The sequence below is a fragment of the Sardina pilchardus genome, chromosome 17 (assembly GCF_963854185.1).
Source record: "Sardina pilchardus chromosome 17, fSarPil1.1, whole genome shotgun sequence".
NCBI lineage: Eukaryota > Metazoa > Chordata > Actinopteri > Clupeiformes > Clupeidae > Sardina > Sardina pilchardus.
In genome coordinates, this window is record NC_085010.1 from 3,971,664 (window position 1) to 3,986,398 (window position 14,735).

General features: G+C 44.6%; 1 protein-coding gene across 2 annotated transcripts; it reads right to left on the reverse strand.

The window, feature by feature from the left end:
- Positions 1 to 5,563: 5,563 nt before the first annotated feature.
- Positions 5,564 to 13,312, reverse strand: dera (deoxyribose-phosphate aldolase (putative)). 2 transcript variants are annotated; one of them, XR_009935434.1, is made up of 10 exons: positions 13,150 to 13,312; positions 12,430 to 12,527; positions 12,079 to 12,226; positions 11,456 to 11,551; positions 11,172 to 11,306; positions 10,733 to 10,861; positions 8,821 to 8,933; positions 8,231 to 8,380; positions 7,340 to 7,879; positions 5,564 to 7,200 (listed from the first exon to the last, which is right to left on the reverse strand). XR_009935434.1 is itself a non-coding variant. In XM_062518312.1 (9 exons), the coding sequence occupies exons 1-9, from the start codon at positions 13,178 to 13,180 to the stop codon at positions 7,823 to 7,825; spliced, it is 957 nt and encodes a 318-aa protein (XP_062374296.1). In that variant the 5' UTR covers positions 13,181 to 13,312; the 3' UTR covers positions 5,564 to 7,822. The 2 variants fall into 2 exon arrangements, 1 of the variants encoding a protein (XP_062374296.1); XM_062518312.1 differs by having other exon boundaries at positions 5,564 to 7,879.
- Positions 13,313 to 14,735: the final 1,423 nt, after the last annotated feature.

Genomic DNA, 14,735 nt, shown 5'->3' on the forward strand with positions numbered 1-14,735 from the left:
CTTGCTCACAAAGGGGATATAAATCTCCTTTCGGCAGGATAATTACTGGGATAATTTTATCCGTAATGATGCTTGTCAGTCAGGAGTGCTGATGAAATTAGGGAAGAAGCTCATGGTGCAGGGAGAGAGAGAGAGAGAGAGAGAGAGAGAAAGAAAAAAAGAAATTCTCAGCAGATTTATCTGTCAAGACTAAAAAGAGAAACAGAAAGAAACTAAGGCCTCAAACTTTTGCTCCACTCCTGACCTATTGAGGGAGATGTTTTTGTGCTGCCTGGTGAGACAGATTCTTTTGAAAAGAAAGTAGCACCAGCACAGCATTCTACATCTGGCGCTAAGCAGCAGCGAGACACACCACCTCAGGGAAACTGTAAACAGGGGGGGGACAAATGACCATTGTTGACACAATATTAACATCACTCATAATGATGAAACTGTCTTGCGGTACAGACACAACATAATGTGTGTTTTCTGTGCTGCTTGCCATCCGAGTACATCATTCAACCTGACACCTCATTTACTGTTCATACATACACCTGCCGATAAATATGCAGACACATTCTGTGTTATGGGCAAAGCTTGGAGAACCAGGACAGGCTTTTAACAAAACAGAGTGCTTGATCACAACGTAGAAAGCCCGGGAAGTCAACGCTTGCCCTGGTGGCGACGCAACTGTGTGGCTTTGATCTCCGACTACGAATTCTCTCAGCTTGTCTTAGTTTTTCAAATAGTGCTACTTAAATTATTTCGGAGATGCCGTTACCCTGGCGATGTGGCAAAGGTAAAGCCCTCCTGTGGATTTGGGAAGATAAAAGGGCCGCACAAAGAGGCGTCACGACAGGAGCGTTATAATATTTAGCATAAGCAGCTCCAAACATCCCTTTAAGGAAGAGATGTCTCACGCTTTCCCTTTTTTTTAAATTAACAAGGAGGAATTGGGACCCTGCTCAGTGTTGTATCACTCAACAAAGGCGAGTGAACAATCGCTTATTATGTCAAACTTTGACAATGACAGAATTAGAGCAGGGCTTCTTCAGCGCCTCGTCCCCCACAGGGAGAAGTGCCACACACACAACTCAGAAAGAAAGTTTACTTTCCCTGTCATTTGAAATTATGCTCATTTGCATTTGCAGATAGAAGGAGGCCACATGAAAACAATATGGTACGGTAAGGAGCAAGCGGGCAGGAGAGGAGAACAATGGCGTAGGGAAAAATGCAGGCCAGGATTCACAAACCTGGCCTGCTTGTGTTGTGTTGAGGTTTACTGTGAGGACTAAAGCAAACAAGATGGCGCCTGTCTGTCTATAAACCGCCTTTTAAACAGGGGCCTGCGGGTTTCACGTGAACACAACCTGGTTGTTCTTCACTACTCACTCAATTCTTACTCAACCCATGTGTCTGCACTCCTCACTTCTTTCCACAAGAGACCCACAAGACAGAAGATGTGAATTCTTCTCGAAACACACACACACAAAAAAAAGAACCGTAAAAGAGAGGGAGAGCGCGCAGAAAGAAAAGGGAAGAATAAAAGGGAAAATCAATGTGGGTGGATTTGAGTTGGCGCGCAGCAGTGTGAGAAATGCCGGGGAACGTTTCACATGCTGCGCTGCGGCCGCTCCAAGGCTCTGACCTCCATGCGGCGATCCCACAGGCAGACGGCTCCATTGACAGGAGCGCCGAGGCCACCGGGGCATTGATTGATTAATCAAAGCTAATGTTCTTTTGATCAGCATGCTGGCCTATTAACCGGCAGAAGCGACGGAAAAGTGCCATGTTTTATTTACTTGCGCTGGGTCCCTTGTTGGCGCCATTGGCAGACTTCAAAAGAGCCTGTGACAATTCTGTCAGCGCGTTGATTGATAAAAAAGAAAGTTTTCACTCCCCCTCCATCTAACACACATACACACACACACACACACACACACACACACACACACACACACACACACACACACACACACACACACACACTCACACACACACACACACACACACACACACACACACGTACAACACTGGATTTATTTAATCGTTTTCGGTTTTGTTCTCCTCTGGTATGTTTTCTTCATGACTGTGGCTTTTTCATCTGGCTGTCTAGTGGGTTGTCCTCTTTTCACTGTGTGCCATTTTGTGATTTCCAGTGGCTGTCATGAGTACACCCAAGGAAACTTCTTGCAACTTTTTGTAGTTTGGAATAATTTATCCCCCTGTTTCCAAACAGTTTCTGTGTCTGTGTGCCCATTGTGGTACTTTTTGATTGGTATTCAAATTCTGATATTGTTATATCTCACACATTTTTATTTGGTTTTGAATATCTACCTGCAGATCGATGTATGTAGTTTAGCATGGCCGATATTAAACCCTGAGCCAAAGAAACCAAATGTAATCAGTGTAAACTGAAGGTAAATAGTTGTTTACACTTGTCTAGTGAGGCTTAAGGGCCATACATTGCAGCACCCCTGCTGTTCTGCCCAGCATGTTTAAGCTATTTGAAGACACAACAAGGAAATCAGCAGTTCATTTAGCCCAAAGCAGGCAGCTACAGTACAAAGAACCAAAGGCGTTCCTTTATTGTTTGTTTTTTTATTCTACTTTCAAAGTATCTGCTGTGAAATGAATCTGGTGTGATATCTCCACAGTATGGAGGCCCTATCGTGCAGAGTGGTTTCCATTCAGAATGCAACCCTCATTCTACTTCAAACCTGTTTACGCTGGTCCTCTCTGGGAGAACACCGGAGAGACGGCTGATAGTGAGAATGTCAAGGTCTCACAGTGGGACCTTAAAGTCCAGAACATTCCTGGGCTCCCCCTAGTCTTCCCTCTGCAACAGTTGTCGCTCCATATTTAATTAATTCATCTTGTTCAGAATGTAGTGGTTGTCCTAAGCTCACTGTACCCCTAAGGCATCCTCAGCACAGAGTCCGTTTACTTTCCAAGCTTCAAATAAAGCGCCGCTTAGAATTTCTGAAGTGAAGTTGGGTCTGTCTTTTTTTCCCCTTCTTCTTTTCAGAGCCCCCATTTCCCTCCCCTCCCCGCCCTTGAGTTTCTCCAATGTCAGCGAACACTTCAAAAGCCTAAGAACAAGCTAGGAGTAGTCCACAGAGAATCCCCATTCCAAACAATTATTCTATCCTTGGTTCTCTGACAGATTCCTTTGGAGTATAATGGAATCAAAGGTCCCACCTTCCCATTTCTGCCTCCTCAACTTTGGTCATGCTGTTATGGGAATTATCGGGCTCTTAACAGTTGATCTAGAATCACGTCTGCTGACTTGTTCTGGGAGCATGGAGGTTTAAGGCAGACTAATACAGCCACAGTGGACATTCTTTTTGGCTTACATTTCCTAAATAACAACTGTAATGCAGAGTGCTCTCTCTCTCTCTCTCTCTCTTTCTTTCTTTCTTCCTCCAGCCTCTCCTTCTTTTCTCCATGCTGCATGTTCAGAGGCCAGGCCGGAGGCCTGTACCTAGAAACATGTCAAACAAACATAAGGCTCTCATGAGCTGTGATGTGGACCTGCATCATCTAAAATGGATGAAGGCGCTGCTTCTCACCGGGGAGAGGCCTGTGTAGCGCGCATGTCTCGGCAGAGCAGAGCGAAGAGGCAGGTGTGCGCTGCAGGTGCTGAGAGTGGCCGAGAGTAAAGCACCACATGCCTACAGCATCCTGGTCAGCTTCTGATGGTGTGAAGAGGTCTTGGCCATATCCTCTGGGCAGGACTCAGGCCTCTCATGGCAAAAAAAAAAAACACAAACTAAAAGTGTTGTGGTGACTTCGCTGGCAACCTTTCTTATCCTGCGTCTTTGATTATTTTCTCAGATAAGTTTGACCCGGGTGGATTTTACCACCAAAACTATTTCACTTCTCCCCCCAAAAGTTAAAACATAAAATCAATGTGGTCCCTCATCGTGTGTGTGTGTGTGTGTGTGTTTGTGTGTGTGTGTGTGGTGGGGGGGGGGGGGGTCAGCATGCAGCCCAGCCCAGCCTTTTGGGCAGGATGCAGCCCAGCCCAAACTGCAGGTCCAACATGAAACCATTAATTACGGTAACTTTTATTGCAAAATGGGAATCAATAGGGATCACTGCCATGTTGTTGCTTATCCATCAAGCTTAAGTGAGGCAGGTTATTTGGTTCTAAAGCTAATCTGCTTCCGCCTTTTCTGTGTCTGCCTTTCATTTTCTGGGACCAAAGGGGGAAATTTCCATATTGATTGCACTGTGGTTGTGGTTTTCTGAGAGGCATCTCAAACCCCAACCCCAGACCTAAATACACCACCAGTGGTCATTTTTAGTATCCAATTCAGAAACACTATAGACACAAGGTTTAGGATTTCATCAATTCAAAAGTTCAATCTTTAAGTATTGATCACATGCATTCATATAGCATTCAGTTCTCATGAGTGCAATTCCCAGTCCAGACACCGCTAAACTGTTCGGAAATGCTTCTCACCAAAATGAAATACTTTACATTGATTTCCTTTCATTTTAAAGAAATCCTAAAATACGTTTTAAAAATATTTTTTTTTTTTGTGCATTTTTTTATTCTGTGGTACGCAGTTATTTGCACGAATAACTGCAAACCATAGAATAACTGCAAGCCATAAAACCAGGCTGGCTCTCAAAAAGTAGGCTGCAGCAGTACATGGAGGCAAAATGAAAGATTCAGATGGCAAGAGTCCACTGGATATTATTTATCTCATCTGCAATTGATGTTAAAGGTATCACGGGTAATTAACGTTTATCATTAATGTGATCTCAGAGGTAGTTTGTCTACACGCCGTTGGCCTCAGACACTCTACCCACTTCAGAGACAGGTGAGCCTCAGCGCGGCTGTTTGATCTCTCATACATGTATTCCATCTCTTCTCTGTCGCTGGGGAGCCGGGCGCCAAGGTCAGCACTCAAAGACAGGGAGCACCCAGGGAAACAATCCACTCGGAGCTGCGCGCCTCACCTCCCTCTTTTGTGCGGATCACAGCGGCATCAGAAGGAGCGGTCTGACACTAGTGAAGTCCCCGGGTAGCTCCGATCACTACCTGTTTCTGGCACGTCGGAAACCAAAAGCCCGCTCTAATTGCATCATTAATATCATTGCGGTAGGAGAGCCAATTATTCTCTGTCTCTCGGTTTCACCTGTCCTAACCTTGAATTAGGGCTCCGCGCGGATGAGAGAGTGGTGGAAAATTTGAGTAATTGTTCCTCCCAGATCTGTTGCTTTGAACTTTTTTGTAGGCTACTGCAGGTGTGTTTGTGTGTCCGCATAAAGCATTGTGGGATTTCCATCGTGTTGGTCATTTTATTCTCTTTCACGTAGAACAGTAAAATCATCACAGAGGTAGTGAGGAACCTCTAGGCCCATTATTCAGATCACTATGGTGAGTCATCAGACACTGAAAATGTATTTGTATGATCAATGTGTCCAAGGTTGATAAAAAAAAGAGAGGCCCCAGTGTTGTTTTAAAGGAGGTGACAGCTTCCACATCATGACCTTTTACCATTTACTTAAACTGGATTTTTCCTTTTACTAGGTTATTCCTGTGTAAAAAATTAACCAAACGCCAACGGAAAAGGATTGAAGTATTTATGAGATATTCATCAAAAGTTAAACAAGTGATTTGTTATCCAATGACAATTACTGAAATATGGCTCATATGCCTCCAACAAAATGTTTAGCTCCATCAGTAGTCACATTTCACTGTTGTGTGTGATGACTACATACTAATGTTTTAAATATAATGTCTATTATACATATAATAAAATGTAATATAATGTTGAACTGTCAAAGCAGCACTTTAAAAATGTATGACTTGTGCATGCCTTCAATCCAAAACATCCCTCCAGCCTCTCAGAGGCTTGTCTGTAGAACTGACTTCCTATGAATGTGTTTTGCACCAAAACTGTATAAATCATTATGACTGTCATGCTTCCAGGGCAGGTCTGAACATAGCGGACTCGAGAATTGAAAAACATGTTGGTGGTTAATTTATGAAATCCATACAGTGTGTATAGCCTTAGCTACACCGCCGTAATTATTTCACAAATAGGATGACAGATACCAAAATCCCCTGCATGTAATGGATCGCAGACACATTTCCAACACTGTCGCTCACGCTAGCGTTCTGTCTTTATTACAATGTCTCAGCAGATGAACGTGACCCAAAATGTGCAATTTCTCTCAGCAGCCCTCCAGGGAAGAAACACTGTTGAATAAAACAACAGAAAACCAATCAATCTGTGTGAGGTTATTTGTCAGGTGAGTGAATGGCTCTCCAGCCCCTGACAAATCCAGCCAGTTTGTTAGCTGAGCTCGGGCCATCAGCTAAGCAGCCAGCCCAGCAGCAGGCATGACTCACTCCTAATAACTGACCGACTGCTGTGTCAACTGGACTTCCCTCCACAAGTAGGGGTACAGGTGGACTCTGTTTCACGTCTGTTACAATATCCAGTGAACGTGTCATTTGAACAGCCCCTCTCAAGATTTATTTTGTTGAAATCCCTTAGAGTCTGCACAGGTCTCCTGGTGTATTAGTAGCAAATAATTACTCAAAAGGAAACGACAGAAAACAGGGGATAGGTTTTCTTTTGGGAGTCCCCTCGCTGTGTCTGAGAGAGGTCAAAAGCAAACGCACAAGTTTACGAGAATATGCGAAAGACTGGAAAAAAGAGGAAGAGGAAGGGGGGGGGGGGGGGTCAGAGCTCTCTGTGAGGTAAGGAGAATCATCAATCTGTGGCCGGGTCAATTCCTCCGTCTTATCTGGTTCTGTGTGGCTGTCAGCCAGTGCAGATTTCAGATGATCTACATGCCTTTATGTAAGGCCAGCTAATCTGTCACCCACTCGGCGAGGTGGGCACCCGAGCAGCCCACTGCCTCATCACTCTTCCCCTGTGCGCCGGCTGCTGCTGCTGCTGCTGCTGCTAGCTCTTAAAGAGCAAATCTACCTGCACCTCTCCGGCTGCCCAAAACAAACGGCCCTGACACCTCCCCGCCCGTCACACCACACCTGTCCCTCAGCGCCATCACTCATCCGTGTCGGAGGCGAGGTTGACTTGAGTCGAGTTTGTCGCCGCCTCCGTTTGTCTCTGCCACAGTTGCGCCAACTTCTCCTGCTGTTTCAGTGCAAACTCCTCTCCAAGCTCATTTTCCATTCCACAATTAATTCACTCATTTATTCTCTCCTCCAGTCAAGGGCACGGCCCCTGATATCTTAATTAGAGAAGGAAAAGGGGAAAGGAGAGGGGAGAGAGTGTTCCTTCGTCTTCAAATGAAGCTGAATTGGAGAGCAGCTCAATCAGATCATTTAGACTCACTTAACCCCCCACTAATTAATCCCCCAAACACTCACTCTGCTCATCCCAGCTCCTAGTTAATGAAATTAGCACTCCTGAAGTCCCATTGTATTCTCCGGGCAGCGCTGACCTACACCCAGGTGCTGCGGTGAGAGATCTGTGGAGGTTAGGTGCCAGCCTTTCACAGATGTAAGAGTGATGCAAGGCTGAAGTCAAAGGAAGTGCGAAAGAAGAAACAGAAAAGTGGGATAAAAAAGAGGGAAAGGTTGAAGGCACCGAGAAGTACTACTTTGTACAACATAAGGCTTTTTAATAACACATGTCTTTGTTGGCGTTAGGCTATCATGGCTAAAAATTAAATTCAGTTTTTCTGATAAGACTGAAATGTAAAAGTGCACTACAGACAGTTGCCACCACACACTGGAAACAGCAGCAGTGGCTCAAAATGTCCCAGATGTGTGTCACGGCATGAAGTCTTGCTTGTGATAAGCTGAGCGTCTGTTATTTGACTGTATTGTATATCTCCATTCCCCACTCATTTAGGCCATAGGCAATTCCTGATAAGCTGGATAGCGTCCGGTCACATGATGGTAAATCTGTGGGAACAAATAACCATATAAAGTGTGAGATTAAGACCAGGCCTGAGCAACATGTCACATTTCTGCTTCATGGCAAAACTTGATGGAACTTCCTCTTTTTTCGCAGAATTCGAAGTGAATCAGTGAAAATGATTGAAATGCGGGTGCCCAGAGGTGTAAGTCTTAAAGAGAACAATGCGTGATCATAATAATAGGTCATTACCACAACTAACGGTCATTGTGTTCTGTCTACGGGAGGCCACTGCTCCTGACTCTCACTGCCTGCTACGCAGTACCGCCGGCTCCACTTTCATTGGACATTAGCGCCCGGCGCCCCAGGGGTCACTCTGCCCTGCTTCAGCCACCCACCTGCCTCTCGATGTCCGCCAACAGGCTGCTGGCGCCCAGACGGAAGAGATGGGGGCTGAGCCAGTCGTCGCCCAGCTCCTCCTTCATCAGGGTCAGCCACACCAGCGACTCCTGGGCCGTGCGGATGCCCCCCGCTGGCTTGAAGCCCACCTGACGCCACACAGTGAGGAGCTTGGTTAATGTGTGCCCTCACGCCAATGCTTTAGAACAATGCAAACGTCATTATGGCCATCACATTACCCATTGACACAGACATTATCCTGGAAACGCTACCTACTGCACTGATGAGACATCTGCTCATTTTACAACAGCCTGGCTAAGATAAACCAAAACATTGAACACCTTCAGTATTACCATACTTAGGTACGATATTCTTTTCCACATTAAACATTTTTATCAGACTCAAAACTCTGACTTGTGGTGTGTAACATCTATGAGAAAATGTATGCATTCTCTGTGGCGATAAACTAAAATAAACCTACACAAGTATCAAAGAGAATCTATATTTTGCAATGCTTCCATATGGAGGATAAATACACTATCACCTTAAAACACACAATATGCAATAGATGTGAAAAACCTAGTCTCACCTTATGGCCTGTTCGTAGGAAGTAGTCACGGATTGCTCTAACCATCACTATGGCAACCGGGTAGGTGGCATTGACAGACTCTTTGCCAGTTGATGTTTTGATGAAGTCAGATCCTGTGAGTAAAATGTTTTAGATCAGTGTGCTGCTGGATTTGAGTGAGTGTGCGTGTGTGCAGGTGAGCGAGGTGTTGCAGTCCATTTTTAGTACGCCGCTCTGACTATGCTCTAGGATCTGTCAGTAGCATGTCACCACACTCACATAAAGAGAGATTGAACAAACATATCAAAAGACGCACATTTGAGATTTCAGGTGAAGACTCATGTCACTGACACTGATACTGTATCAGTTCCCAGTGAATCAGTGCATAGATCTGATAGTCCACTCAGCCAGACAGAGAATACAGTAGGCCACTTACAGGCCCTGGCCATCGCTATTATTATGAAAAACAGCCAGGCTGATGTAACTGAGCATTCATCTGGCACACACTATTGTTTAGACAGCACCTCTGAGACTCAAACACCGCAAGACTCCTAATACAGTGCCTAACAACCCCCCTCCCCACCACCCCCAAGCACATTACTCCTGGCTGCCGGAGTGGGGGGTGGTGGGGTGGTGGGGTAGGGGGGAGTGTTCGCATGCTGGCAAAAGAGAACATATGCTCCCCACAGCAGAGAACAGAGGGTGTGTGTGCGTTCATCAATAAAACACTTCATTTTTCCTCACCTTTCCTTCAGAACCAATTATGTTTTATCAGTGCCCTGTTAAAAATAGAAGATGAAATGATGCTGCTAATAGATGAACCACAAACTGTGCGCGCGAGTAAAAAATCACCCCCGAGTCCTGCTGCTGTCCTTCCTCATGGATCATGGCTGTTCATTACCAAATGGAACAAGATGAACGCTTTCCAGTTCATTACAGATATGTTCTATGTGTTTTCCTGCCTCTCTTTTTTTCTACACGCACGCACTCGCTCCCTCTCCCTTCCATTCCCTCAAACTGCTCTAATCCACGAGAATCGTTAAAGGGAGTCTTAATTACACAATAATGGATAACAGTTATTAACCACGGGCGGCGGTAATGAAGCTCTATTCATTTGCATGGGCATGTGGGACACTGGCAGCGGGCGAGGGGAGTAAAATAGCCTCAGCGTCGGAGATTAATAGGTCAAATTATCATTCAATTTCAGAAACCTCATACGCAATTCATAGGAACAAAAGGAGATTAAGGAGTGAGCGCGGCGACAAAAGCAATGCATTTTAATAATGATCCCTATCTCAGCGGCTGCTGATGCGGTACAGTAATCGGCTTAATGTGCGATGGCTATTTAAGAGTACAGTCAGTGGGGTCTGCCTGCCGCTCAGGTTGGCCACCAGTCTTTCGCCTCAGGACCGAACAGTTTAACAACACCGCCACACAGTGGAGGAAGGGACAAACTGCAGTGATGTTGCTATTTTTCCCATCCCTCCCTGGAAATCTTGTGGGATTTGGCAGGTTTAGCATCAGTACTACACTACACTTAACAGTACAGAGCAGTGGAAACTATTATCTAGCCCAGATCTTAGCCTGTGTCCTCTATGACCCCACTGCCTGTGATCACATGGACCACATCACATGCACAATCTCCCTAATGTAGTTACCTGCAGTGACCTCAAGATGCTTGTATGAAGACAGACTTTATGTAGTCATTCATCTCACTGTTATTCGTACATAAATAAACATGTTGGCCTCCTCATTGGATAAATGGTCAATAGACAATCACATAATGATAATTTTGGACGTGGATTACTTTATCATTTGCCAGTAATAAAGCAAAAAGGAGAAAGATGCTGACTGGGGTGTCAATGCCACTGTAGTGCTGCAAAGCCAAGGGTGAGTTTGGCTGATTGTATTTTCGAGGCCATCAGGGACTCACCTGCCATCATGGAGACCAGGCTGGCCTTGTAGACGTTGGTGTAGTTGGCCAGCTCTCCTATGGCCAGGATGGTCTTCATGTGGGCCTCTCCACAGGCCTCTCGGAACTGTCTGATCTCATCATACAGAGCTGCACAAGCACAAAGGGACACACGGAGCGGGTCAGAGCAGACCCAGAGCAGCGCTGGAGATCACACACAAGCTGATACAGCTGAGCCCACACTTCAAGCCTCCAAAAATGCCAATGGATATCATTCCTCTCTTGATGACTGAATGATGATGAAACGGTCAGACTAAACTTACACTAGAGGCCTGCAATTGGTCAAAGTATCCCAACTACGAGAGATAGCAGCTAAAATCTGGTTATATCAACAAGCATGCAATCGCCCTTCATCATGTTGCAGTGATGGGAAAAGCTGACTGGGAGATGTTTCCCTCACCTTCCCACTGTCCGGTGAGAGCGAGGGTCCGGTTGATTACAATGTCGATCTCGCTCGCCCCGTCAGCCACAGCCAGACGCACTTCCTCCAGGCGAGTCTTCAGGTGCGTCTGACCGGCGGGGAATCCCGTGGCCACTGGAGGAGAAAAAAAACGCCAACGGCAATCAATTAACCGCGCACCTCTGGCAGCCTGGAGATGAACCGTGGCCTGATATTTAGCCCCACGCTGACAATAAGCAAGGCTGATCTGGGAGATTGTGCAGGTAATTACTGTGTATTTGTACCTGAGGCGACCGGCAGGCTCGAGTTGGCTGCCTTCAGAGCCTTGGCGGCATCAGCCACGCGAGACGGGTACACACAGACAGCGGCGGTGGTGATGCCTTCAAACAAAGCAGCACACATTTCAAACAGCAGTCAGACATGTTGTAATGACAGGCAGCGCAACTGCAGCAGAATCTGACAAAAGCCCTTCATTCCAAATATGTCTGACAGCTGTCTTAGGACGACAAGTGACACATGAATATATTAGATGAAGTCTGTCTTCCAGCACTGGAGAGACACTGCATTGTTTAGTTATTGAATAGTGCCATGTCTGATAAAAAAGGCTTGTTTCTTTCTGGCCTCAGGGTACTGTCAAACAGGTGTCTCTTTGTCCTACAATTAATTGAACAAACAAGCATGTTGTGAACTGTCCTCTTTGTGTAGATACTAGAGGTTTGTCTAATGTTTAATTTTACCTGACATCATCATTGAAAAACTGAGGAACCTAAAAAATGTCATCACTGCTGCTTAGCTAGCTAGTATAAAATATATGTTGTGCCACAATTAGACCTATTACCACTAATGAGGACATTTAGTCACAAATCAAGTCACTGCCATTTCTAATCCAACTAAAATAAGATGAGACCTTTGTCGTGCATGTCTATGCTCTTCAGATGATCACGGCGAATAGGCTGTATGGCCTTCATGCACAACCGGTGGACATTGGACGGAGTGTCATCTCCAGCAAGAGTGGTCAGGTCAATGCACGTGACCGCCTTCAGCAGCCATGCAGCCTGGAGCATAGGGGATTATGGGTAATGTGTCCCAAACAAATATTACGAACAGCAACAATTCAACAGTTCAACAGCAACAATATCTTATACAGAACAGAACTTCTACAGAACTGTCTTCTTTTAAGTAAAATGACAAATGATGCTCTTTGGTGTGCATGTTAGGATTTTTATTATTATCATTATTCATTATTATAGACACTCACCTGCCATTGTTTTTTTGCCACTTTACGTCCTTGAATCTGCTGAGCTCGCTTCAAAACAGCCTGGGTGTTAACTCGCGCCTTGGACACCCACTCAAGATCTACCAAACAAATGATCATAATTAATGTAATACTTCAATGTCAGATAAGCTTATTCCCATATTTTACCATTACTACTGTAGAAAGTGGTTAAGTGGAAGCCATGTGTACATTGACAACAGGGCCCCACACAGTCACATGTTACCTGCCTTCTGAATGTCATGTGCATAAAATTAAACAGAATCATGACTCTACACTGTATCTGCACAGAGTTCTACACTTGCTGTGGCGATAGAGAGGTTCAAGTTACATATTAACTGTTTGTACATTTTGTACCCAACTAACCCCTCACTATGTAGCCTAACAGCCAAACATGAAAACGTTTGCGCAACATATAATAGTTAAACTTATAAAATGCCAGTCTCTGTTGTTTTGATGGGGGAACCAGTGGAGTCTGACAGGGACGAATTTGAATATTCGCTGACTGAAACGTTGATAGGATACGCTTTGTACAATACGAACGTGTAAGTGCATGTTAACGTTTGAAGCCAAACATGTATGATTCATTACAGTAGCTACAGAACGTTGTCAATATATTGGTGCTAGCCAAATATATAGTTAGCAGCAGACCAGGCAGAAAAATAACAGGACTTTGGACTGAATGTTTATTCATTATCATCTTACCCAAATCCATCCCGGGGTTTCTTGCAGACATGATGACTAACTGTGCATTAAATGTACAACAAATATAAAGGCACAATTAAGTTACAGAACACTGCACGACTTAACTAAAGAATGTGCGTCTTGACAGGTCCAAAGGCAGTTCACGAGGACCATGAAGCCTTTCTTCCTGTTACGTGAGACTTGCGTAATGACGTCACGCAGTGTTCATTTTTAACCAATCATATTAGAGGTTTATGAGGGCGTAATGAAAATCTGTTAGTAAAGCGGGCTACCCCAATTTTACTGGAAAATAATTTTTCGTCAGGCAACAGTTGTCTGAATGAAATAAGACTTTCATTCATGATATCCTTAAAGGCAAGTATGTGCACTGTTAGGAAGAATTGTGATTGAAAATCAAATAGAGGGTTAGCCTAATCAATATGCTAAATGTAGGAAATATTAAGCGTGTGAAAAATGCAAGAAAGGAAACATATCTACAATAGCCTATACATAATACAATCATATGAAACATTATGGCAATCTTGTCGTTTTGGCATCTCTTCACAGTAATATTTATGTTGTAGGCTATGTAAGATGTTGCATTTTCTCCCCCAAGAAAATCTTAATCTGCTGTTGAATAGCCTAATATAGGCCTAATTGATCATAGCCCACGCTCCGTGCTCGAGAGGGCAAATAGGCCTATAACTGAGGATCTGTGTTTTGCTTTAACTTCAAGTGCATTGGTATTGGTTCTGACTTATGCCACAGTGTGGGGGCGCCGTTCACCCGCTTTCTCATGCCTCTGAGAGTTGACCCTGAGACGTCTGACATGCTTTGGTAATTGTTGCATACCAGAGTCCTGCAGAGACGCATGCAAACTGTGGCTTACGATCTCATCCCCTGCCAAGGTATTCCACCTTCACTCCTGTTGCTATGGATCCTTTGCATAATATTATGGTGCCGTATTTCTGAGAGATTCCGTGCTGCTTTACATGGAAATCTGTAACATGTAGGCCTATTGAGTCTTGTATTGACTTATTTGTCACCGTGTCTGAACTGGAGAAGTAGGCCTAGACATTTGTGTGATCTTAAAAACTTGAATCCGTTCAGTGTTAGCCTATAGCCTGTGTATATAGCCTACGGCCCTACGCGGTCTGTTTTTGGTCGCTTTTAGAGGCCAGGACACACATGCAGCTTATTCAATACACTTTTAAGACGTGCCATAAGCACCAAACAAATAGAAGTCTAAAATCATTTTTTTGTTTATGCTTGTGAATACAAATGCATGTGTTGAGGTTTAAAAAAAAGAAAAGGCAAAAAAACAGTAGGCCTAACATCCCATTTCTTACAGTAGGCACTAGGTGGCGGCGTAGCCCTACCTATGGTCTCACATGGAATTAGGGGAAAGGTGTTCACTATGGGTGAAAGTCTTTTAATGAAATTGTGTGTGTGTGTGTGTGTGTGTGTGTGTGTGTGTGTGTGTGTGTGTGTGTGTGTATGTGTGCGTGCGTGCGCGCGTGCGTGAGTGAGAGAGAGAGAGAGATTGTACACTTTAAACAAGCTTATTGCAAGATATCATGAGGCGTAATTAGGTAGGCGTAATGACG